This window comes from Pararge aegeria, chromosome 19 (genome assembly GCF_905163445.1).
Source record: "Pararge aegeria chromosome 19, ilParAegt1.1, whole genome shotgun sequence".
In the NCBI taxonomy this organism is placed as follows: domain Eukaryota; kingdom Metazoa; phylum Arthropoda; class Insecta; order Lepidoptera; family Nymphalidae; genus Pararge; species Pararge aegeria.
Genome location: NC_053198.1, coordinates 1193539 through 1221279, shown reverse-complemented (window position 1 = coordinate 1221279; position 27741 = coordinate 1193539). Strand labels below are relative to the sequence as shown.

At 35.3% G+C, this 27741-nt stretch overlaps 1 protein-coding gene across 1 annotated transcript in view; it reads left to right on the top strand.

Moving 5' to 3' along the window:
- The first annotated feature begins 3509 nt into the window (after window positions 1–3509).
- LOC120631989 (hemicentin-1-like) overlaps window positions 3510–27741 on the top strand; it is a 57484-nt gene continuing 33252 nt past the window's right edge. Inside the window, exons 1-6 of the mRNA XM_039901718.1 lie at window positions 3510–3637; window positions 5517–5725; window positions 6656–6766; window positions 23112–23315; window positions 24230–24381; window positions 25407–25548. Coding sequence (XP_039757652.1) covers window positions 3594–3637; window positions 5517–5725; window positions 6656–6766; window positions 23112–23315; window positions 24230–24381; window positions 25407–25548 — 862 coding nt within the window. The 5' untranslated portion in view covers window positions 3510–3593. The remainder of the gene's footprint in view (window positions 3638–5516; window positions 5726–6655; window positions 6767–23111; window positions 23316–24229; window positions 24382–25406; window positions 25549–27741) is intronic.

Genomic DNA, 27741 nt, shown 5'->3' with positions numbered 1-27741 from the left:
AAAACTAACGTTTATCAAAGCATTTATGATAAACAAACACAGGCAACAATTATAGTACCTAGCGGTTTAACGCCGTTGGTCGTGAGTCGGAAATCGTGGTTTATTTCGCTCGCAAAATTTGTTGTACATTATTAATTTGTGGGTTGCGGGTTTCGTAAGGCTTCTGTTGACTCTTCTAATTTGGTTACACAAGCCGATACCTGGTTATAGTTTGTGATTTATTAGCTACAGCGTTGCGAAGTGCGCCGCGCCGCAGCACAAAGCCAATTCGATTACACAACTCTCAATATACATTAATGTGAATCTGAAAAAGCATTTATTTTGTGTCTTCTGTAGTCAATTGTATTTTTACATATATGGCTCGGAGAGCTGATGTACGTAGGGGTCCCAAAGTTGGTTGACTGGTTGGTCGAGTTCTAATAAGGTGGACAGACGATCAAACGAGTGGCTAAAAACAAGCAGCTCAATACCGCGGTCTTGGAACTCCCTACAAAATACCTTTTTTCCAGCAGTGGACGCCAGTGCGATCAGTCTAATGTCATCAACGTGTTTTAACATACATATTTTGTAGTTAATTTAGTTCATCACGCTAGCCAAGTGCAAATGAATAGACATCAATCACCAGGGACGCAGGTTTCTTTACAATGTTATGCTTCATCGTTAAAGCAAAGAATATTTTAAATTTCTTAAATTAAAAAAATACGTAAATAACTCTGAAAAGTTCGAATTGCGTGCAGGGGATCACCCCGATAGAAGGCCGAAGCTGTAACCACTATGCTATCACCACCTAATATTTAAATACATATGAAAGTGAAAAAGGACAGCAATATATTTAGGTTTATGCTCAAACAAATCAACACTGTGAAGCTAGAATTAGAGAGATGGAAAAAGATTAGTAAACACTAGGGGACACTGCATTGGAAATTTCCAATTGGAAATAAAACCAAACGGTAGTTGGAAAAGAAAATTGTGGCAGTGTGCCCCAAATCGCTGCCAGCTTAAACTCCGGATCCGTCTTTTGACAAATATAGAAGCTTTAACAGGGATTGCAGGCGCCTTAATACGACAACTAAAGGACACTGCAATTCGCAGAATCGCAGTCCGTTCTAAATATTTGAGCAGCGCGAAGTCTGCCGACTTGTTTATGAATCTCGCTGTGGATGAATAAATATTTAATTCGTTCTTAATTCGTCTGCTTTTTAATAGAGCCCTGTTAGTAATTAACAGTTGCCTTTTTCTGAGCTACGACTGTTATTGCTTTGTTTTTATACTTGCGGCTTCGGAAGAGGTTATTTTTGTTGAACTGTTTATTAAATTTCACGGTACCGTCATAATATTTCGCTTATTATGTAATAATTTATTAGATTTTGCCAGCAACTTCATACAAATGAATGTAGTTTTTGAGAAAAAAAAGCTGATGGCCATTGTTCCGGCTATTTAAATATATCTTTGCTTAAGATAACAGCTTGTCTCCCTGTTGCAATATTTAGCGCTGTGGTCTTATAATTCAGAGATTCCAAGTTAAATCCCTGACAAGTTAGCCCGCTAACATTTTAAGACTGTATCATAACTTCGCAGGAGTTGAGGTGGCAGTTATGTGCTTGTTGGAATGAAAGAAAATGAAACCGATGTCACTTTCTCAGTTCCTTAAACTGTAGCTCTGGGTCTTAGTAAGGAAAACATATCAGCAAACGAGCTTTTATCATTTATCATATTAATCATCCATATGACAGCCCAACCAATGGAATAATTTGCCCATAATCACCACGCTGTGCAGACGGGTTGGTGACCGCAGTAGATACGCTGCTTCTCATTCTCTATTATATTCCCTTAGTCGCCTCGTACTACATCCTCAGGAAAAGGTGGGGATGGAAGGTGACAATCTTATTCTGATCCACTATCATCACACGGAATCCCCGATTTCTTACGTCACCCGGACGTGGACACAATCCACGGCCACGGGGACGTGCGGACTAATCACCGTCCGATCAGTCCTCCAAATTCCGACGTCCGCCTAAGCCGAGGTCCGAGTCTCGCAGGAGACGCCCCTAGGTAGACGTCACCCCGATATTCCTCGAGCCCTGGGGCTCAAAACCCTTCATCAGGCGACGCTACGCGCTCGCCGCGACCCACCGGTGACGCTGTTGAAACCCGTAAGGTTCACAGCTACTAACATTTCGAATCCACACACACACACACACATCACACGGAATTATTTTAACATGAATGAAATATATATATATCTTAATATCCATGGCTATGTAACCTAGGTATTAATTAGAAAGTAAGAATTAAAAGGCTTTTATTTATTTAATTAAATATACAACGTGTAACAGCATTACGAAATAATATTGAAGGATGCATAAGTATATTTCATAAGGAATAACCCTGTAAAAATATTAAATTGAAAGAAGCATATTTATTTTTTCATACAAACGAATTTAAAACAGTCTAAGTTCAGTATGACAACCCTAATAATTATTAGCTAACCAGCAACCTAAATTAAAGATAAAAGACCGACAGACGCATAGTAATACCTAACAAAGTGATAGGAATCACATGATTTTAATCTGGCATGTGATGTTAGGGCTGTATCTGATTTATTTCAGTAAAAATTATGCAGGCAGTGGTTTATTAAAAAAAATACTAGGTTTCCGGTTTCCCAGATAAGTCTCAGAGATAGTACATGCTTCTCTATAATATTAAATATTATTTCGGTTTTCATTTACACGTTGTAAATAGTTTAGGTTGCCAGAATGATAGCTGAACGTCGTTAGAACAGATACATTAAGAAGAAGAATGAAATATATATCTATGACTCTAATGGATGAAGCGGTGATAACCTAGTGGGTAATGTTTCCACACACCAATGACTTTTCGGATTTATATGCGTTTTAATTTTAGCAATTAAAATATCACTTGCTTTGAAACATCCTGAGAAAACCTGCGTACCTGAACGTTCTCCATAATGTTCTTAAAGGCGTGTGAAGTCTACCAATCCGGACTTGGCCAGCGTGGTGGACCCGTTTTGACCCGTTGATGATGATGATTTATTTATTTAGGAAAACCAACCGCTAATACATTTTTTCTTGTCCAAGTATTTACGTTGCGAGCTAAGTGAATGTTCAGCTTATTACAGGTTTTCACAACGTTTACAAATAATTTCAAAATTAATTACATTTTATATATAACTGCATTACAAAATAAATGTCTAAAAATATTTTACTAATTAATAAGGTTATAATGTTAAAAATATAAATAGAGTTAAAATTCAAATTCAACTTAAATTAAAAAAAAATTAACATCAATGTCCAGGTAATGATAACATAAGAAGTCAAGTATTTATTTTATTTTTATCTTGAAATGTCAGATAGAACAATTAAAAGTGTCAATAATTTTACGCTTAAAGTCAGTGTATTTATTATGAAATAAGTCTATTTCTTTTTGTTTTTTTACGTAATCGTCATAAATGATGATGAGTCTAATGGGATCCTTTTGTTACAGTGCCAACATCGGACGTGCAAGGAGTACTGGGGAAGAAGGCATCTCTCCCTTGCGATATTCAGCCGCTGCACTCGGACGACGCTGTGGTTATGGTGCTTTGGTTCAAGGAGTCAGACGGAGAGCCGCTTTACAGGTAGTACAACTAAGCTAACCTAACATAAACTAGCTTTTGGGATCAAATAAAATATAATACATTTTTGTTGCTTTAACTGTGTACATTTTTTTGGTGTTGTAAATGGGAGTCGTTTTCGTCAATGCAATATGTTTATGCTGGGTTTATGACTGGCACTTTTTGAAGTGATTATGAGAAAACTATCGCTTATAAAATGTTTATCTTAATATATATAAATCTCCTGTCACGATGTTTGTCCGCGATGGACTCCTAAACTACTGAACCGATTTTAAATTAAATTGGCACACCGTGAGCAGTCTGGTCCAACTTAAGAGATAGGATAGCTTAGATCTTTAAGTAAAGTCGCAATTTTACTTTATTGCAAATTTTTTGTCTATAATTAATTGACAGTCACATGTTATATATATATACTACTGTACTCATTTAAGGCTTAGCGATACTGAATACTTTAAAAACAAAATCAAACGCAGGCGAAGTCGCGGGCAACAGCTAGTATTATATATTTTTTTTAATTAAATTTACATGCATATAAGTGCGTGTTACAGTGTCTGTGCTATATTGAAAAAACGTGTAACATATATGTTGTTAGTGCTCTTAATAAATAAATAAGAAAAACTGTGCGTCAATGCCGCCCTGCATCTAGCAGGCAGAGTTGCAGGTTTGAAACTTCATGTGCCTTAAATTACACCGGCAACTATGCCCTTCAGACTGCTTTGCTTTGCAATGCTGCTTTTTGGGAGAAATAAGCAAGGCGGTGGTACTACTAAAACAATAATTGACTTGATAATTTATAAAGGTTTCTGACCTGTTAGTTAACTGAATTGACTTTGTAAGTGCTATTTGTTTACCCCTTGGAAGTTTGCTTTTTAAATACAAAGCATTGGTGCTAGATTAAAAAAAAAACGGTCAAGTGCGAGTCGGACACGCCAATATAGGCTTCTGTACCATTATCTAAAAAACGGCAAAAAACGGCAGGGGAGCCCCCTTTATTAATAATTTTGTTCTTCATCAATAGAAATAAATCATCTATGAAAATTTCAAATGTCTTACTATCATGGTTCATCAGATCCAGCATAGTGACAGACGAACAGACCGACAGACAGACGGACGGACAGCAGAGTGCTTGTAATAGGGTCCCGCTATCCCTTTTGGATATATAGTATTTGCCAGAATACTAAAAAATATGTTAAACTATTTTCTCTTGCTCTCCAGATTCTTTTGATATATGCAAGATTGCAAAGTATCCCGAAACAAGTTGCAGTTGACAATTGGATGTTTAAAATGTCCTTACCGATACCAAAACTTTGTGTTAAAGTTTGTTTCTAATACAAATTTAGAACAATCTTCAATGGACAGACTCACAATATTAGATACACTATTTCCAATTATCCTAGGTTTCGCTCAAAACCGCGCACCGCACACGCAGCGGAATCTCTCTAAAGGAAAAAATTGTGAAATACCCTTATTAGCCTTTCTTGATAAATGGGCTATCAAACACTGTAAGGTTTTTTTAAATCGGATTAGTAGTTCCTGAGATCATCGCGTTCAAGTAAACAAACGAAGAAACAAACTGTTCAGCTTTATATCTTCTATCTATAAAGATAAAGGAGAAAGTGTGTGGGTATATTATGAGACTTAAATTAAAAATTTAATGATGTAAGTTTATTGTTTAAATAGAAATAAAAGATATAAATAAATACCTACTTATAATATACAGATAACGTTCAGATGCTGAAAAACTATCGTGTTCAGCACACAACTATTTTCCAGTTGTGGGAATCGAACCTACAGCCCTGGCCTCAGAAAACAAGGTCGCTGCCCATTGAGCCAATCGGCCGTGAAGATATACTCGTAGATTCTAATAAGTTTACATTTACAGCTACGACATCCGAGGTCGCTCCTACAACCAGCCGAAACTTTGGTCTTCCCCACTGGTCTTCGGCAATCGAGCTTACTTCAGAGGTGGAGCTACACCAGCTGTCCTAATGGTTGACAACGTCATGGCAGCAGACGCTGGCGTATACAGATGTCGAGTAGACTTTAAGAACTCGCCAACTAGGAATTTGAAAGTCAATTTTACGGTCATAAGTAAGTTTCTCCAGTACAACGTGCACTGACACCTTATAAGTGGGAGTAAATTTATTATTGTTCAAGTACTTTTCTCTAATAGAGACATCCGAAATTTGTTAAGAATTGGAGGCCTCTTTTAACAGACTCTCAGTACCAGCCCGCAGTACGGGATTTTGTGGTGTCAAACCCAGAGAGCGCCTTAAACCATCGGTCTTGGCTGTTATCACTATGATGTGATAATAGCTGTTAAAGTCTATTGGAGCAGAGTGGTGGATCTAAGCTTTAAAATCTTCTTTCCTATCAGACAGGTTGTCTGTGCTCAGCAGCGGGACGTTAAATAGGCTGAATATGATGAAATTTATAAATTCTTAAATAGCTTAAGCCAATTTAGAATTTATAAACATATAAATATAGAGAGAGAAGTAAATCTGAAATCAAGCGCCTAACGTCTCATCTTATAAAAATGTAAACGAATGTATTTACTGCTGTTAATGTAAGAAGGGTTGGTATAAAAAGAGAATTGGAGATTCAGTTCGGTTTACCTGTTAGGCTAATTGTTATTTACTACTGAAAGTTTTTTTTTTATATTTCTTAATTTTCATTTTACAAATTAACCAAAGTAATCAAACATGTTAAAATGGTTTTATTATTTTGCTACTCTTCCCTGTTTTTAAATAAATTTCTTCGTATACCGTCTCCAGATTTTGAATACATCGATTTTAACATGGGGATTTAATGTCACATAATTAATTCCCCATCAAAATTTAATGTATTGCCTAATAACATGGTTTGAAACGGAAACAATTGTATTTTTTTCGCTGTACAATTAGTTCTTCGAGGAATCACGTTTGCTTGGTTGTTATTTCGTTTGCCACGTAAGCTAACTTGGAAATCCTATTAAGAAGTTTACCATTAACTCTAATGAGGTTCTGTTTGCTTTTATTTTAGTACCACCGAATCGGCCGACGATATACGACGCTAAGAGAAGAGATCGAACGAAATTAGTGGAACCGTATAATGAGGGATCTAATGTACTTCTTATTTGCGAAGTTGAAGGAGGTAAGCCAAATAACATACATTCTATATATATTGGTATAAACAATGTAATAAAATATTAGGATAATACTAGCTGATAACCGCGACTTCGTTTGCGTGGATTAAGGTTTTTCTATTTCCCAGGAACTCTCTCATTTCCCGGGATAAAAGATAGCCTATGTTCTTTTCCATGTCAAATCTGTTCAGTCGTTTTTGCGTCATCGAGTAACAAACATCCACATTTTCACATTAAAAATATTAGTAGGACATATAATATATATTAAATATTTTATTTGGGATTACAATTTAATTATTAATCTTGACAAAACAAAAATTATGACATTCATGAATAAAGGTAATAGTATGGCACTAGACATTAAGTATTTAGGTAAAAAAATTGAGGTAACAACAAACACAAAATTTTTAGGCTTGCAAATTGATGATAGCCTTAATTGGAAGAATCATATTGAGAATTTGTGTTTAAAATTAAACAGATTTTCGTTTGCATTATATATGCTGTCGAAAGTGGTTAATCAGACAGCGGTTATAATTGCATACAATGCGTATGTCACAGCAAGTTTAAGATATGGTATAATATTTTGGGGTAATTCGTCTGATAGAGAGCGAATATTTAAATGTCAAAAGAAGTGTCTAAGAGCTATATGTCACTTGCGTCCCACAGATACGTGTAAACCGTATTTTGAGAAAATGAAAATACTAACTTGTCCTTGTTTGTATATTTATGAAGTTCTGATATTTATCAAAAAAAACAATCACTTGTTTACATATAGTGATAGCGAACGCAGGAAAAATAAATTATTGTATAAGCCACATTCCACAGCGTTATTTGGGAATAGTATTTTCATTATGGCGCCTAAAATATACAACAAATTGCCAGCGTCGCTGGCCAACAGAAGCATGAATCTTGTGGATTTTAAAGATAAGATAAAAAAAATTACTTATTGGGAAATGTTATTATACCATCCAAGAATATTTAACAGACACAATATTATAGGTTTGACATTTACAGTGATTATAATTTGACATGAATAATAATATTTGTACTTTTGATATCACTCTTAAATTTTATTCTTATTTTAATAATATCGATTGATTTAAGATAGTATTATTATTGTATAATTATTGTACGATCATATATATTTTTTGCATGCCATCTAAGGCGGATTGTTTGTCCCTTTGTTTTGTGTACCTACCAACAATGTAATACCAATCTGCAAATAAACGATTTGATTTGATTTGATTTGATTTGATTTGGGATATTTAAACACTAACATCACAAATCACAGTACAAAAAAAAATAAAACACTTAAACTCAGAAAACAATTAAAACTACAAAGTAAGAATAACCAATTGAATTAAAATAACTTATATTAACTATTAATATATAAAGGAATCAGTTACTATAACTGTGTTAGTAATTTGTTTATTGGTTGAGAAATTATCAGGAGCGGTGATAGCGCAGTGGGTAGCAGCTTGACTTCACTTTCGGGGTGCCTAGTTCGAATTCCAGTACGCACGCATCAACCCATTCCCGCCACTACAAGACACTCGATGTTAAGAAGGCAGTACAGCAAAAATCAAACACTATAGGCATACACACGGGCGCGCGGGAGGAGAGTGTGCGGGGAGAGAGGAACTCCGCCGCCCGGCCGGTCTAACTACGTACCTACACTATTCATTAAGCGACAAGACATCTATCACATTGCAATGTTCATCAAATTCTAGTTCTAACCAAAATTGTAACTATACCTTAAATTATACGCATCAATCATTATCATCAGTGAGTTGTTATTACCCATGGAGGGTTAGAACCCAGCCACCCAACAACAAGAAACCCAAACATTTTGGTCCTTCGAGCCGGATCATCACTGTAAACAGGTACGTCCCAACCGCAAAGTAATTTAGTCCATTAAGTAAATACCTATTCCAATTGCATAAGATTCCAATTTCTAAGTGAGCAGTTATTATAAAGACGCGTTGATTGCGGTAAACAACCTCTCGATATACCTAGTAGGTACTAATTTGAACTGGAATTGAAATTTTATTTTGTATTCATTAGTTAGATGCCATAACTTAGTGATATAAGTTATTGTGCATTTAAATTTAATCATAATCATAATGTTTGAATAGTGTTAGCTAGTTATTACGAGAAATAATAGCAAATAAATTATAATATTACAATTTCATAATTAAATATAGATACAATTTTAATGTTATCCCGATTTTTATGAATTACGTACTTAAAATAGTTTACTAGTTGTATTCACAACGTAAATGCTGTAATAAACAATCATCTTTACATGTATATTACATACCTACCTACAATTTAAGAGAATTAATTATATGTAGCATTGAATTCTTGCCTAACTGTAAGAATAGGTTAGTTATTCAAGTTGTTACTAAAATTTTATTTATATAATATTTATACCTACTCAATACTAACATTTAGTTTGTCGTTTGTAACGTCTAAAGTAATATACTCTGCGTGCCTACTTAAGTGAAATGTCGAAGCTACAAGAATTAGTAAAAAAAAGAGGTTCTTATAAGGGTCGTTTAACTAAATTTGAAAATTACCTAGACAACTTAAACAATGTTTCTGACTGCAGTCAACTCGATAAGCTTGAACTAAAACTTCGGATGAACAAAATTGAATCTTTATACACAGAATTTGATGAGGTTCAAACTAACATCGAATGCTTATCGTTGCCGGAGGAAGAGCATCAAAACCAGTGTTTACAGAGGTCCGAGTTTGAGTCCCAATATTTTTCTGTCATGGCTAGGGCTCATGAATTTAGTGGTGCCTTTAAAAAAACCAAAAAATCTTTTAACTATGGCGATAATGGTTCGGTCAGTTCGGATTCATCTGTGAGCGATCATGAGAGTGTAGTGAACACAAAACAGATAAAGAGTTGCATTAAAGGGGTCAAACTACCTACAATACACATACCAAAGTATAGCGGTGAATATGGGAGCTGGCTCGAGTTTCGTGACACTTTCTTATCACTCATTCATGACAATTCGAGCATTAGCAATATACAGAAATTTCATTACCTCCGCGCGTCACTTGAGGGAAGCGCTGCTCAGATAATTCGCTCACTAGAATTTTCTGCGTCTAACTATTGTTTAGCTTGGAACGCATTATGTGAACGGTACGATAATACACGGCTGCTAGTTCAAAATCATATTAAGGCCATCATCGACCATGAATCGCTTAAAAAAGAGTCTGCCGTTTCTTTGCGTACACTCATCGATATGTACACTAAAAATACACGCGCATTGCAAATTCTTGGTGAACCGACCGGAAGTTGGGATACATTAATTATTTTCATCATTTGCTTAAAGTTAGACAGCCGTACTTTGCGAGATTGGGAGGAACACAAATCAACACACAAAACAATAAACTTAGAAATATTTACAAATTTTTTAAAAAAATAAGGCTGATTTACTCGAAACTATTGAAAACAACAACAGCAAGCCGGAAACATCACATAGATGTACTATTAAGAATTTTAAAAGTTTAGCTTCAGTTACAGATACCGCGTCTAGAATATTTAAATGTATCCTTTGTCAGGGAGAACATGGACTTTATAAGTGTGATTCATTCCTACGAATGAATGTACCAGAACGCGAAAAATATGTAAAACAAAATAAACTATGCCGAAATTGCTTAAGGGGAGGGGGGCATACTGAACGCTCATGTAGACTAGGCCCGTGCAGGCTCTGTACTCTAAAACATAATTCCTTATTACACATAGAATCCAGTCCTGATACACCTGCGCCTGCACCAGCGGCTGCAGTTAGTCTTTCAGCTTCCACCTGCCAGCCCGGTCAAGTACTCTTAGCGACGGCCATAGTTAAGATTTTGGACATTAACAATACATTTTATGAAGTTAAGGCAATTTTAGATTCAGGTAGCCAAGCGTCTTTCATCTCAGAATCTCTTCTAAACAAATTAGGTTTGAATTTCGAAAGGATTAAATTCACAGTTTCCGGTATAAATAACTTAATTTCTACAGTCAATAAACGATGTCATGCAACATTACAGTCCAGACTCAATTCATTTCAAACTAAGGTATCATTCTTTGTTTTACCAGTTATAACATCGTCTCTAAGTAAATCATTAAATACAAATCTATACAATATTCCCACGGGAATCAAATTAGCAGATCCAGAATTCTACAATCCGTCTAGCATTGATTTGTTGTTAGGCGCAGACATTTTCTGGGACTTGCTATGCACGAACAAAATTTATCTAGGCAAAAATTCTCCAGTGCTTCAGGACACTAAATTCGGATATATAATATCTGGGCCCACTGGAACGACAAATATACAAACTATCTCGTGCAATTTTTCTCAATTTGATGTAATACAAGAACAACTTGCTAAATTTTGGAATATTGAGGACTTGCAATGTTCAAACAAAGATTCTACTTTAAACGACAATAATCTTTGCGAAATACATTTTAAACAAAATATGTCACGTGATCCGGATGGGCGATTTTCCGTAGGCATACCAATGAAAGGCGACGAATCGGCTTTAGGAGATTCATTAGAATGTGCCAAATTACATTTTCTATCATTAGAGAGACGTCTACAAAAACAAACCACATTAAGGGCTTTGTTCTTAGATTTTATGACCGAATATAAGAATCTAGGTCATATGTCCGAAAGTGACATAGACAATGTACACAAAAATGCGTACTTTATGCCACACCATGGAATATTACGTGACAGCAACACGACCAAATTACGCGTCGTATTCAATGCAAGTTTTCCTTCGAAAACCGGGGTCTCGAGTAACGATTTACAAATGATCGGACCGACGATTCAAAGTGACCTTTTTTCAATTTTACTTCGATTTAGACAATATCGATACGTGATGGCAGGAGACATCGAGAAGATGTATCGCCAGGTGTTAATAAATATAAATCAGCGTCATCTACAACAGATAGTCTGGCGAGACGACCCATCAATGCCGTTAAAGACTTATAATCTTAATACGGTTACGTATGGCACTGCTTCTGCACCCTTCTTAGCAGTCCGTTGTCTTAAGCAACTGGCTGACGAGTGCGAAAACGAATTGGTTAGTAGAACAATCCGCGAAGATTTCTATGTAGACGACCTAATCACAGGCCACGATACAGCAGAAGGTTTGTTAGAAATACGTTCGCAAGTTACTAATGTTTTGGCTGCCGGTTGCTTTAATTTAAGGAAGTTTAGATCAAACATCCCTACATGCAGTGATGCTTCTTCTAGCCTCAGTAATATTGTTACCGTAGATTTTAGCGAGCATGAGCCGTCTAAAACGCTTGGTTTGATGTGGTCTCCGTCTACTGACGAACTTCTGTTCAACATTAAGAGGGAAATTGCAATAAATCCGGATATCACTAAAAGAATTCTTCTTTCCACTATCTCCCAGATTTTTGATCCTTTGGGACTACTTAGCATATTGACAATACATGGAAAAATAATCCTACAACATTTATGGCTTCACAAGCTAGATTGGGACAGCCCTTTACCAGACACCATAGTACATTCTTGGTTAAAATTCTTTAAAAGTCTCAATCAGATAAACGATTTAAAAATACCAAGACAAGTTGTATGTCATAATCCCATTAACATCCAGTTTCATGTATTTTGCGATGCATCTAAGGATGCATATGGAGCTTGTGTTTACATTCGTTCGATGGACATAGAAAGCTCAGTGCAAGTGCATTTGTTGTGTGCGAAAACTCGCGTGACGCCTATAAAACCGACATCGATACCACGCCTTGAACTTTGTGGAGCTTCTATTGCCGCTAAATTGCTCGAAAAGGTTTTAGCAACAACTCGTTTTAAAATATAGCAACTGTTATTTATGGACAGACTCATCTGTTGTCCTTAGTTGGCTGAAAACGCAACCCAATAAGTTAAAGCAATTTGTTCGAAACAGAGTCTCAGATATATTAGAAAGCACCAAAAGTTTTGCATGGCGTCACGTACCAACCTCTTCCAACCCAGCGGATCTTTTAAGCCGAGGAATAGGTAGCAATCAACATGACAAATTAAACTTTTGGCTACACGGACCTAAATTTCTACTCGATGTTGATGAAAATTGGCCTAACAAAACATTTATCCATAAAGAGTCACATCTGCCGGAAGTGGTTTTAATATCAGGATTAACAACCGATTCAAACGAAATAATTCCATTTTCTCGCTTTTCTAAATTATTTAACCTTAAAGTTACATGTGCTTATGTGTTGCGTTTCATTCATAATTGCCGCCAACCTAAAACCGAAAGGCTAACAGGCTCTCTCACATTTTTTGAAAGAAAGCAAGCGTTCAACACTTTATTAAAATTATCACAAATCGAAAGTTTCCCAGAGTACTGCACGTTAGCAGCAGGTGAGCCATTGTCAACAAAGAATAAATTATTATCATTAAGTCCATTCATTGATGACAAGGGATTGCTAAGAGTCGGGGGAAGGATTAAAAACGGCAATTTTTCATTTGATAAAAAACATCCAGTTCTGGTCACTTCTACACATCCACTTACTAAACTTATTTTCCAAAATGAACACCTACGTCTAATGCATGCTGGTCCACAATTCTTACTAGCTTCAGTTCGAGAGCAAATATGGCCACTTGGAGGTCGAAATTTAGCTAAGAGTATAGTACACAAGTGTCATCGTTGCTTTCGAACGAAAGCAAAGACCACCAATCCTGTTATGGGCGATTTACCTGAGCAGCGTCTTCATCCGGGTTACCCATTCCAGACATCTGGTGTGGACTATGCAGGCCCCATCATTGCTCTTAATCGTAAGGGACGGGGTAGTAGAACAATTAAGGTTTACGTTGCAATCTTTGTCTGTTTCACTACAAAAAGTTGTCACCTTGAATTAGTAACTGATCTCTCAACCAACTCTTTCCTGTCAACATTACGTCGTTTTATTGCTCGGCGCTCAAAGCCTGTAACATTATTCTCCGACAACGGTACTCAGTTTGTAGGTGCTCGTAATGACCTTTATAAATTTCTAAAAGCAAACGCTAGCTCGATAATAAATTCTATGTCTGACGAAGGCATAGATTTTAACTTTATCCCAGCATATGCACCCCACATGGGTGGTTTATGGGAAGCAGGCGTCAAAGCCTTTAAATCTCATTTAAATCGTGTACTCGGCAATGCTCACTTAGATTTTGAAGACTTATACACCGTCCTCGTTCAAATCGAGGCCATATTAAACTCTCGCCCCTTAACACCCTTGTCTAATGACCCACTCGACTTGACTCCACTGACTCCTGGACACTTTTTGGTTGGGCGACCTCTTACAGCTCTGCCAACGCCTGAACGACTGCATACAAATGAAAGTCGGCTCAGCAGATTTGAAAGACTCGAGCGAATGCGGCAGCATTTTTGGTCAAGATGGCACAAGGAATATCTAGCTGAATTACAGCAACGCACTAAATGGCAAACCAGCAAGGGTCCAGCTTTGAAAGAAGGGACTCTCGTGCTAATCAAAGAGGACGCACTGCCACCCATGAAATGGAGTCTCGGACGTGTCATCAAAACACACCCTGGATCTGATGGCGTTGTACGAGTTGCAGATCTACGGACAGCAAAGGGAGTGGTTCGTCGAGCGTTCAATCGAATATGTCCTCTTCCCATTGTCGATTAAAATTGAAAGAAGATTTCTTTCAATCCGGGGGAGGATGTTAAGAAGGCAGTACAGCAAAAATCAAACACTATAGGCATACACACGGGCGCGCGGGAGGAGAGTGTGCGGGGAGAGAGGAACTCCGCCGCCCGGCCGGTCTAACTACGTACCTACACTATTCATTAAGCGACAAGACATCTATCACATTGCAATGTTCATCAAATTCTAGTTCTAACCAAAATTGTAACTATACCTTAAATTATACGCATCAATCATTATCATCAGTGAGTTGTTATTACCCATGGAGGGTTAGAACCCAGCCACCCAACAACAAGAAACCCAAACACTCCTCCTCCTTTCAGAAATAGAAGGGCTTAGGTCGTGGTCTACCACGTTGGCCAAGTGCCGATTAGTAGAATTCTCAGGCATGCAGGTTTCCTCACGATGTTTTTCTTCACCGTTAAAGCAAGTGATATTTAAATCGCTTAATTTAAACATGCTCATAACTCTGAAAAGTCAGTGGTGGTGCCGGGGCACAAACTCGTTCTCCACGAAAGGAAAGCCGAAGCCTTACCCCTAGGCTATTAATACTTTGCACTGACAATAAGTACAAAATTCAAAAATTTTTAGTCATGTAGACCTTATCACAGTCACTAACGAAGCGTTCATACGTTTAAAATGTTACCACTAATGTTAGGTGATGGTAATAACTGCATTCGAACACTTAAAACTAAAGCTAGGAGGGTTCCAAACGCGTCTTTGTCTAAGAATTGGCAAGGGGTTTTTGGTTTGCTATCACCATCTCACAGTCGAGTTAATGTTCAGCAATGAAGAAAATAGATAAAATCAATAGTCTATTACACTAATTATATACTAATTATGTTATAATTTGTGATTCATTTATAATGTGGGATTTGTTAAATAGACATGTTTAAACATAAAAGGAACATGAGCTTATTTACAACATGTGGTTGATAAAAATAGCACGTTGCAACAAAATGACAACTTCTCAACAAGATTGATGGTGGTGTTAACGCAAATGACGTTAATTGCGTCACTGTTAAGCCTGGTGACATTATTGATTCAGATAATGCTCCGGTAGACGATTAAATTGGAAATATTACTTCCGTGTAGGGAGTAACAAACTACAGTAGAATTTTTGAGGTTGTACTTAATTTATTACTTTAAACTTATTTTTAATGAGTTTACTTTAATTTATGATATAAAGGTACAGAATTATTAGGAATAAGAAGCATACGATTAATTATAAATTTCAGCGATTAATATAATAAATGTTATAATATTGTCAAAATTAAAATATTATGACAGCCGTTGTCAACCAAAATAACAATAAGAAAGTCAAAATTAATTGCAGCTCATTTTTTAGTGCTTTTTGCTCATTAGTGCACAAGTGCCGAATAAATAAATCGAAATAAAATGAAAATGATATGTAAAAGCACATTGCTGCTAAATGAACATTTGTCAACAAGGTTGATGGTGGTATTAAAGCAAATGACGTTAATTACGACGCTTTTTAGCCTGATTACACTATTGATTCAGATAATACGACGGTAAATACTTAAGTTTTTAGAAAAAAACTCACCGAACACTTATCGGTGAGTTAAATTTTGTGTAAATTTTTTTGCAAATTAAGTTTACATGATGCTTTGTCATTGACGTGCACATCAGTCCATGTTTTTGTGTGTGTGCTATGTTTAAAAAACGTGTAATATGCATTTTGTTAGTGCTCTTAAATAAATAAATAAAGTTTTGAAATATTACTTCCGTGCATGGGAGTAAAATAAATTTGTAGCGTAATTTAGTATTTTTTAAGTTGTTCTTAAATGTTTACTTCAAAAACATTAGAAACTTATTTTATTATGAATCACTATTTTATTTACCATCCAAAATAATAACAGGAAGTTCAGAATTAATCCTAGCTCAATTTTAATACAGAAAATAGTCAAAAGTGCCAAATAAATGAATTGAAATAAAATGAAAGTGATGTGTAAAAGCACATTGCAACAAAATGACAACTTGTCAACAAGATTGATGGTGATGTTAACGCAAATGACGTTAATTGCGTCGCCGTTAAGCCAGGCGACATTATTGATTCCGATAAAACTCCAGTTGACAATTAAGTTTTGAAATATTGCTCCCGTGATGGAAATTAAAATTTCGTTATATTGATAATAGTTTCAGCAAATATTTTTTACTCGATAACGTACAACTTTGCAACATTCCCAAAGGTGTCCTCCAGATAGTTTAATCATTGGTTTTCAACTTAAATTGCTTGCTGTAATCTAGCCTGATTACAGCAATTCAGGAAATTGTACTGAATATAATATGATAGTGGTTAGAACTTTGGCCACAGTTCTGGGAAGCAAAGTTCAATCCCTAAAGAGTTATCCATAACGTTCTAAAAAGCGTAGTCTACCAATCCACACTTGGCCAGTAATAGGTGGATAATGAAGATGATGAATGATGAATTATACTAGATATTGAAACCATACAAAAAAAGCTTTTGTACTTAGGAACACGCGTTAGAAGTTATACTTCTTCGGCGTAACAAGATAAAAATCTTTTCAAAAATGTTATCTTTCGACTTATTCTACGTTTGTAGAAAGAGCGACACTAACAATAGAAAAAAGCAATGATATACGGTGAAAGTTTTATTATAACGCATTATCTAGTTAAATGAAGTTTATTTTAATATCACAAAATAATTATTTCTACATAATCAAAGAAATGGATATAATAAACATAATTAAATTTGGAATAAACATAGACTCATTATCGGACAACCAAGTTTCACTCAACATTAAAATTTCAGATTTTTGTACAATTGAATCAATTAAATCACCGGAATGAGCCCGCAGACTTTGTTAATTGCAAGTATACACTGTCAAACCTTATAGCTAACTTTAGGGTGTCGGTTTTTTGTTATGGTGTGCGCGCGCATCGTAAAAATTTTACTTTCATCATATTTACTTAAGGCGCCAAAAGAAGTATAATTTCAAAAAGATAAAAAAATATATAAAGCTAAAGAGAGATAATTTTGTAGATATGTACGTTACAGAGAAGTGGACCCTTCTTGCTTTGCCAACTGGCTAAAATACCGAATACATGCATGAAGATAATATAATGAAAGTGACGTGTAAAAACACGTTGCAACAAAATGACAAAATGTGAACAAGATTGATGATCATGTTTACACAACGACATTCATTGCCGTAATAAGGCTCAGAGACATTATTGATTCGGGTAAAACTTTAGTGGACAATTTCAAAGGTTTGAATCATATTGAAATATTATTTCCGCGATGAAAATTAAAATTAATTTGGTTATATCCTTAATTGCCAGTTTGCAATTTAATGAGAATTCAATTTTCAATGTTCTGAAAGCTTGTGGATTCTACTTGAGTGATTTTCGCGTGTTATATTAATTTCTTAGGCAAGGAGAATGGCTGATTTATTAATTGAATTAAAAACTGGTAAGAAACTGGTTATTAAAAATAATTTATTTATTTATTGTAAGTACATATACCTACATTAGTTATACATTAAACCCACTAAGCCAAGGTTTTACAAATTAATTATTGTACACGTAAAATAATTACTTAAGAAAGACAATTTGGCCGTATGTTAGGGTGAATAAAATTCATACAAAATAAATATTTCTGTTCTATTATTTAAATAATTCAATAGTTCAAACAAACTAAAAAAACACGCTTGGTATTAAAAACTAAAATAATTTCTTTCTTTTAGCTTATTCATAATAGCGATTTTTTTTAGTTTTTCTTGATCTATTATTGTTATTAGAGCAAAATTAATCGGTAACCCATCCACCATTAAAGAGATAAAATATAGATAATTTTTTTTTTTTTATTCAGTGTTCCCGTCTCTCGAAATGCAAGTTCTAATTATTATTTTAAACAGGCCATTAAAAAGTAACAGCTAACGCCCTCTACCATCTAGTAGCTTAATGTTTTCTGTGGAATTTGTTAGGTACGCGAACGCCATAGGTTTTTTACATTTGTGTCTAGATGATAGTAATAAGTAAAAAATCTTATTTTTTATAGGGAAAATTGGAATAATCTTTTCAGATTAGTGTATTGTCATCGGTCCTCGATATGTCTACAAAGTTTGAAAGAAATCTGACCGTTTAAAGTGGGTCAAAATCGCGCCCAAAGAAGTCGGTTACAAACATACATACAAGTGAAGCTAATATAAAGCGTGTAAAAAAACGATATATATTTCTTCTAACACTAATGAGAATTCTAAGACAGAAATCGTGTATTTCTAATAATTATAAGGTTCAAACTGGTTCTTATTGCTACGACCTAACAGGGCCATGACTATGTTAAGGCATGGATGCAAGTGAATAAATAAATAAATAAAAAGATCTCTATGAAATTTTTGCAAACACCTGATCAAAGTCATCTTCCTAAATTTGGAAATATAAATATATATATATACCAACTAAAATGTTGTTCGAACTTTAAAGATCTTTCACGAAATATTATGAAAATTAAGCTTAATTTGCTATAGTCCGCGAAAAGCACGAGAATCTGTGTGGTGTAATTTTTAATTTCTTCAATCCCTATAATACACACCAAATAGATCTTAAGTAAACAATTATTCTAACAAGTCTTAACAATTATTCATTATAAAGTCAACATTTCCTGAGGATGCTCCGCTTTCGTAGGGAATCGCGTGTAGAGGTTACATTGCCGAAGATCTGTTTGGTGTGGAGTATAAAGATTGAAGAAAATATAAATTACATCATACAGATTCTCCTGCTTTTCGCGGTCTATAGCAAAGTAAGCTTAATTTTCATAATATATCATGGATTTCCGCAAAGTTACGCCTGTTTCTATCCAATATCTTTCACGAATTTGATCATGAACGATACAGATAGAGCTAGCAATAGTTAAAAAATGTATCAGTCAGAATGAACTGAACTGAGGCATAACGAGGCATAACATCATTCGTGCCTTTGCCTTGGCACGAAGGATGCCAATAATGCCTCGATTCGGATTTTTAAAGTCGGTCAGTAACTTGGGTCAATCGCAATTAACTGATTTGTGCTGCCGTAACTAGGCCAAAGCAACCTTGTTCATGTGAAGTTTCCAATAGAAAATTGAGCGAAGCACGCGATATAAGGGTCAAAACTAAACCTTTTACCGGAAGCATTTATGACCTTCTATACATCTAAATTTTTGACCATATCAAGAAGCCTATAATACTCCACTGATGATATAAAGGCCGCTCCTTACGGGAGAGTTTGACCATAACCACCACGCTGTGCAGACGGATCTATGATCGCAGTAGATGGTCGTAGTAGAGTATATAACGCTCTGCCCTTAATCAGTTGAATTCTCTTAGTAGCCTCGTAAAACACCCGCGGAAAGAGGGGGTTGAAACAAGTATATTCTGATCTATTTTTCTTATTACACTACAAGTAAACCCTTGACTGCAATCTTATTTGGTGGTAAGTGATGATGCAATCTAAGATGGTAGCGGGCTAACCTGTTAGGGAGTGTGGCAGTTATATTTAACTTATACCCCTAATCGGTTTCTGTGCTACATCATACCGGAACGCTTAAATTCAAATTCAAAATGTCTTTATTCATGTAGGCCTATCACATGCACTTATGAAACGTTCATACATATATGTTTGCATAATTGTAAGGGGATGGTGATAACTTCGTTCGCCAACTTAAACCTAAAGCTAAATCGGTAAACGGCACTTCTTTGTCGGTAGGGTGGTAACAAGCAACGGCTGTAGCCCACTAGACCAAACAAAAGAAACTTTGTAAAAAATAATGTTGGAAAAGAGCAATCTGCTGAGTTTCTTGCCGGCTCCTCTCCGTGGAATCTGCCTTCCGAACCGGTGGTAGAGTCACTACAGGCTGACGTTTCAAAAGTGCTTATAAACTAGGCCTACTTGAAATAAATGCATTATTAATTTGAATTTAAATAAATTCCTAAATCACCTCTACCGGGAATCGAACCCAGGCCCTTCAATTTAAATCCACAGCGCTGCGTCTGGGAGGTCGACAAAGTGCGCCAGGGTGATCTTCCGCTACCACACGCCAATTGGTGACCATAACATCATAAATCAATCAAAGACATATTTTTAACACCCTCACCTTCATCGGGTCAATCTTGAAAACATCTCGATATCACGATCTGGAGATAGCGTGGGCTGAATATGATCTTTATCTTTTTGAAGTGTATATTACGACCACCCGTGATCACTACCATTAGGGTCTTTGATTTTCGTTTAAAAACAATTGCCTCAATCCAGTTTGAGATCCCATTATTTTATTTCGTTTTATTTGACGGATTATTAGCGCGGTAGGCAGTGACCTTGTTTTCTGAGTCCGAGACTCTGCATTCGATTCCCGCAACTGGAAAATAGTGGGATGATCTCTGAGTTTATCTATACAACGTGTAAATTAATTACGAAATACTGTTAAAGGGTGCATAAGCATATCTCAAAAGGATTCACCCTGTAATCAAAAGAAGCATATTCACTTTTCCATACAAACTAATTCAAAACATTCTAAGTGTTAACTTATGACAGCTCTATTAAATATAAAGACCAACCCGTGCATAGCACCTACGCTACGCAACGCGTAACTTATAGAATGTAATAACTTTTCACGTCTTTGTCGGTAGGGTAACTAGCCACGGCAAAGAGCCTCCCACCAGACCAGACCAGAGAAAAATCTGAAATTATAAGTTCCCAAATTGTCCCTGCTGGGGATCAAAACCGGGACCTCCCATTTATAAGAACAGTGCGCCAGGAACTTCGTAGTCGTGCTACTCTAAACACGGGGACACAAAAAAATTTTAACTACTTTCATCTAGATTTATGAAGGGCACAATCTAGTAGACTTGAAAAATAGTTCCTTTACCCATGCAAACGATTCAACTGCCCCGAAGTGTAGTTAATGTGTTTGACTACAGATCACAAGGTTCTGGGTTCGCTTAAATAAATTGTTAGGTTTCATCATCATATCAACCTTTAACCGGCCAACTACAGCACACAGGTCTCCTTTCACAATGAGGGTTAAGGCCGTTATCCACAAAGCTGGCCCAGTGCGGATTGGTGGACTCCACACCCCTCCACAAACAAACCTAGCTATGTTTGTTTTGAGCTCTCCCAGGGCGCGTTTGGAACCCGTGCAGCTTTAGTTCTAAGTTAACGAATATAGTAAACACCATCACCTTACATTAGTGGTAACATGTTATATGTATGAACGCTTCATAAGTGCCTGTGACTCCACACACCTTTGAGAACATTACGTAGAACTCTTAGGCATACCGGTTTCCGCACGATGTTTTCCTTTACCGTTGAAACAAGTGATATTTTCATTGCTTAAAAAACGCACATAACTCAGAAAAGTTAGAAGTGCATGGGTTGGAACTAGGCCCCCCGAAAGTAAAATCGAAGTCCTACTCACTGGGCTATAACCGCTTCATTAATAATCTCAGTACTATGATATACATTTTATTTTGTTGATCTTTAAATCCGACCACTATTTTTAGTGAGTCTATTTATAAATATGTCGTTGTCGATTGCAAATACATAAAAATATTTTTATTTCAATGAGCCTATGTTATTGAAACTTTCGAGCATCGTCAAAATGTGGAGAGGTGCTTCAACATTTAACTGCTTTGCCATTTTTGTCCAAATATTTTATGAAAGTAATAATTCATTCGTTACAAAATTTTTAGTTTTCTGATATAGAGCTACTAGTACCATCAAAGTGAAAAGATCCACGGTTTTTTGTATTTCTAACTAGCCTTAAATGAAGCGAGAGATTATCTTTATTTCACGCGCATTTTCAATGATACTCCATATCATAATCAGATACAATAATTACAATAACTGTTTTCTCATTTGACTTAACAGACTCTGTTGAACAAGAGAAAAATCAGTAAAATTTTTGGCCTGACTAGGGAATCGAACCAGTCATCAATTTCATCCATTTTGTCGACCTCTCCGGTGCATAGGTACGCGCTGTGGTAGGTCCCAGGTTTGAACCCCAGCAGATATAATTGTGTTGTGTGTGTGTGATAAATAAGTGTTCCAATACGTTGTTCCGTAGAAACAGACTACCCTAAACTGTTAACCCGCTACCGTCTTAGACCCCATCATCGTTAAACAACAGGTTAGATTGTAGTCAAGGACTAACTTAGGAATACAAAAATATCCATAGTTGAATATTCAACTTTCCTTTTATTAATTCGACTATGAGATGGTGGTACCAAAAAAAACCTGGCTAAGTTTGTTGTGGGCTCTTTTTAGACCAGGGCGCGTTTGGAGCCCTCCTAATTTTAGTTTTAAGTTAACGAATTTAGTTATCACAATCACCGAACGCTTTATAAGTGCCTGTGATAAAATCTACATGAACAAAACATTTATGAATTTTAATTTAAAATTTTTAATAAATGTTACAAACAGAACAACAATGTGTTTTTTCTTCTAGAGAATAAGTGGCATAGTTTGTTGTGGGCTTCTTCATAGAAAAACCAGGATGCGTTTTGCACACTCTTAGCTTTAGTTTTAAGTTTATGTATAAAGTTAACACTATTATTTCACAGCCTTGTAAAAATGTGGTATGTACGCATCAAAATTGTTTTCAGGCTTATTTGGTTACTGAAATATTTGAATTTGACTTTCTATTTTTATTTCAACAGGTAGACCGAGGCCGCGAGTGACGTGGTACCTAGAAAATGTGGTAATAGACGATTCATTTGACCAGCGGGACGACGGTCTCACCGTCAACACACTGACATTTCCCAATGTTGGCAGACAGCATCTTAACGCAAGACTTGTGTGTCAGGCGTCCAACACAAATTTAGCAACGCCAGAAACTAAAGTACTTATTCTAGATATTAATTGTAAGTACACAAAAAATTTATAGTATATCATTAGTAGTTTTACGTACTGGCGTGGAAATACGTGAAGAGTTAAATGATTTATGTATTCTACTGACACAAACATATAATGTAATGACAAAATCTTCAAAGATTAACGTTGTCTCGATAGTCAAAATCAGAATAATTATATATTATGAAACATTGGTTAGAGTTATATACACTGTGAACACGATGTTTTGATACAAAATCACGTAAGCACGCCATTACGTGCTAACACAGCTTCCTATCTAGATATACACTCTTAGCATACATCTTTTAGGTCATGATAGTCATTATAGGTACACATTGATGTGTATCTATAATGACTATCATTTGAGAGCGATGGTAGTCCAGTGGCTAACACTTTAGCTACCCATTTGGGGTTACCGGGTTCAATCCCAGGCATCTACGTCTCATTTTTCATACGATTTAGTTCGTACGTTTATAATTAAACAATGGCTGAAAGGGTGAAAGAATCGTGAGGAAACCTACATGCTCAAATAGGCCAGCGTAATATTCTGAAAGGTGTCTACAGTATACCAATTTAGACCGTTAGGTTTATGTAGTCCACCACGTGTGTATTGGTGGAGGAAAAAATGACATAGATACAAGACACACTAATATGAGTATACACATCAAACTTATTACTTTTAAAACATAAAACGGCTGCCGACAAAGTGTCGCAAAATAATATAAAATTTTAAACCGAACTAAAAAACAGACATGAAATCAGCAAATTAAATGAATGCTAACAAAGAAAACATAAATGAATCGTTCAACGAACGGCGAATTCCTATAAATTCAATAAGAAAACATTGAGTAAATATTCCCGCTCGCACAATGTGATCGTATACGAAACTGGGAAGCCGGAACAATAAATCTCATTTCTTTCACAGTGAAGCCGATATCAGTGGGCATTTTGACCAAGGAGAAACAAGTATCAGCGGATAAAAGGTACGAGGTCGAATGTAAGACCACTGGGTCCCGGCCGGAGGCCACTGTCACTTGGTGGAAGAACAATAGACAGCTCAAGCGGATGGCGAAAAACGTACGTCCTTTGTCCTCCCATGATCCTTTGTCCTTTAATTAATAGATTCTTTTCCATTTTTCCTCTGCCATAATGACCGTGTCTGCTTTTGTCTGTCTGTATTTTTTTTTGAGACACTCGTATCTATACTTTGTTTTCACCTCACTTTATTGTTCTTTAGCGGTTCTCGCTTGGCTCTTTGATGGGGTTGGTTTTTGTTGGGGGAAAATTTATTGTGAATTAATAACGGAAAAGCTTTTAACAATTTTGTTTATCGTTAAGTTTTCCCTTGTTCTGTTTTGAAATTTTTAATATTTTCATTTATGGTGTTTCGAACTCGCTTGGTACAATTGTTATCAAAGATAATTTCGTAGTTTAAAGAACAAACATAAGCATATGTTTTAAAATTAGAAAGATTAGATTAAACATTGACGTTCAAAATCCTTATTTATTTATACTCTGTATTTGCACACTACAACTTCAAATGAAAACAGAAGGATAATAAAAAAAAGAATAGACAAAAGCAGTATGCAAAAGGCGGCCTTATCTCTTATTCTTTAAAGGTTTAAAGAGTTCTGAGTTATTTTTATAGTATTATAAATGAAAAATTGTGTTTATTTGATTTGCATGAAAGTCTTTTCGCAACAAAAGTTTTGATTATGGCTGACTGACCCGATCTTAAACAAATTCTTCTCTTAACTAGTTAGCATATTCTAGATGCATAAGAACCTAGGGAAAACCAAAATTTGCAAAATTTGCAATTTGTAAGTGTAACAGCCAGTTTATGAGTAACAGATTCTTCTTTAAAACATGGATTTAACACGAAGAATCACACGGATTCTTTGGGTTAAAAAGTTCTTCTTGTCCATCTACAAAATACAAGGTACTATACTATTTGCCAAAGATTAAGATTGGTGCACTATTTAAACTACATACACACAATTATTACGAACAAATTTATTATATGAGTACGGATAATCTGTACTCTACCGTACTTGCTCATGACCAACATTTGTCAAGTTTGCCATATTGTGTATTCCGCACAGTTCTCGGAGAACAACGAGACTCTCAGCGTACTAAGCCTGGTGCCTAGCGTGGACGACGACGGCAAATATTTGACTTGCCGGGCCGAGAACAAGCACATACCAGACTCGGCTATAGAAGATAAGTGGAGACTCAATGTGCATTGTGAGTATGACATTATTATTTTATTTGTTTTCCGGCGACTTCTCCCTAGCTTTTGTTTAAAAGCCTTTTAGACGACTTCGTGCTCAAAAAGGATCCGAATAACGGGGGGTGGGGAGGGGGGGGGGGGGATCTGCTATTACAGTAGTCAGTACATATTTGGAAATTTAATTTATGTCCATAAAAATATAACAAATTTAAAAAGAAAATGGACTGTAACAATAATAATATAAGGAACAAAAATAAACTCATTGTGCAGTTTACTAGGCTACACAAAATTGCTAATTCATTCATGTCTCTCAATAAGTTCAAAGTTTATATAAAACGTAAGCTTACAGAAAAATTCTATTATAATGTTAAGGATAGATCTTGAACGAAAAGCTTGGATGGGAATTGCTCTAGCTTCATAGCTTAAAATAAATAAACTGTGAGATGTTGATAACGAAAAAAAAAAATTACCCGGCTAAGTTTGTTGTGGGCTCTTCTAAGACCAGCTTTAGGTTTAAGTTGGCGTACGAAATTATCACCTTCCCCTTACAATTATGTAAACATATATGTATGAACGCTTCATAAGTGCCTTTAATAGGTCTACATGAATAAAGAAATTTTGAATTTGAATTTGAATAGTGTCCGATGTCAATTGATGAGGAAAATTGCAGTTCAAAATATATTATAAAACACTTAAAAAAAACTAAACACTTTAAAAAAACTAAACAATCGGTTAGTAACCACAAAGAACAAGCATGAATCGTAGGTTTTCAATAAAGTTGTGTTAACTTTTCGGTCGATTAAGCTTTTGTAAAAAATGACAATAATAAACATTTCTTTACTTTAATTTCATTAATTTTCTTATTTTATTTTTTTCCACTAGCACAATGATTAATGTTATAGCAGACTTGGTCTCCTTATATAATATAATTTATATTTCTATAATGTTATTTGTAAAGCAATTGCGACTGAAGAGGGTGTCTTAAAAGGATTAGATTACAAAACGTTGTAAATTAAAACGCGATCTATGTGAAAATCGGTGGCTCCGAGCACTATTTAGTTGCTCCAAAAAAAAATAAAAATTAATCATAACCAAAATGGCTACATTTATGATAATTTTGTTGTCACACGAACTGACGAGTTTCTTGCCAGCTTTTCTCAGTAGAATTTGCTTTCTAAAAAGGTGGTAGAGCAACTACAAACAGACATACTGAACGTATTGTCTTACTTGAAATAAATGTATGTTGAATTTTAGAATAGAATAGAATAGAATTTGTTTATTTATCAGAACAACACAAACAGACTTACATACGGAGTAACTTAAACATTTAGTACTTAATTATTAATAGCTTAAGTCTAAGATTTGTGTCGTGCCAATAAAAAGGTTCTGACTCAGCTTAATGTTCCGGATACTAATGTACCCACAACGCTGGTATTCTGTCAGTACCTATTTAGTTGAGGGAAGTTCGGTTATGAAATCACATATAAAAAAAAAAAAAAATTAATAAAAAATATATAAACTTGATAAAAGAAAGTAAACTTCATTATGGAAAGGAGATGAAAATTCATTTTTGTTTAAGTAGTAATAGAAAAGTATGTTAGTCAGATAATAATTTTTAGTTTTTTTAGTAGTTACTATTGTAAGATAGTGCCACATTAGATTTTTAATGTTCAGTAGATAATACAAAACAACAACAACAATTCAAAATTAAAAATCGTATCTGTAAGATTATTTGTAACTCATTCACCGTTTTTACAAACAAAATATAACGTCGAATTGAAATTCAAACAAAGTTATAGTATTCTAATTAGGTAATTCGATCCCCCCTGAGAGTCCGTAGTGAACAATAGGTCTTTATTAAGTCACCCAACAAGCCCTAATTAGCCAGAGTTTTCCAAAATACTCAGTAACAAAATAATGTCGTCTAAAATTTTTAACAACGAAACTTTAAATAAACCCCACTTAACTTTTAAAGCACCATTCATTAATCTTATTCCAGAATTGCGTGCCTGAAAAATACATTTTAACGTTTCATCTCAGTTACCGCCGTATATTTGCTTTTCTAAGAAACAAGGGCACATTTCAAGTTAAACTGTTCATTTCAATTTGCACTAAAATAAATATTTAGTTTTTTTTTTTTTTAATTTTTTTAAGGGCTTTTACAGAATAGCATGTTATAACCTAAATAATATTAACCTATATATTAT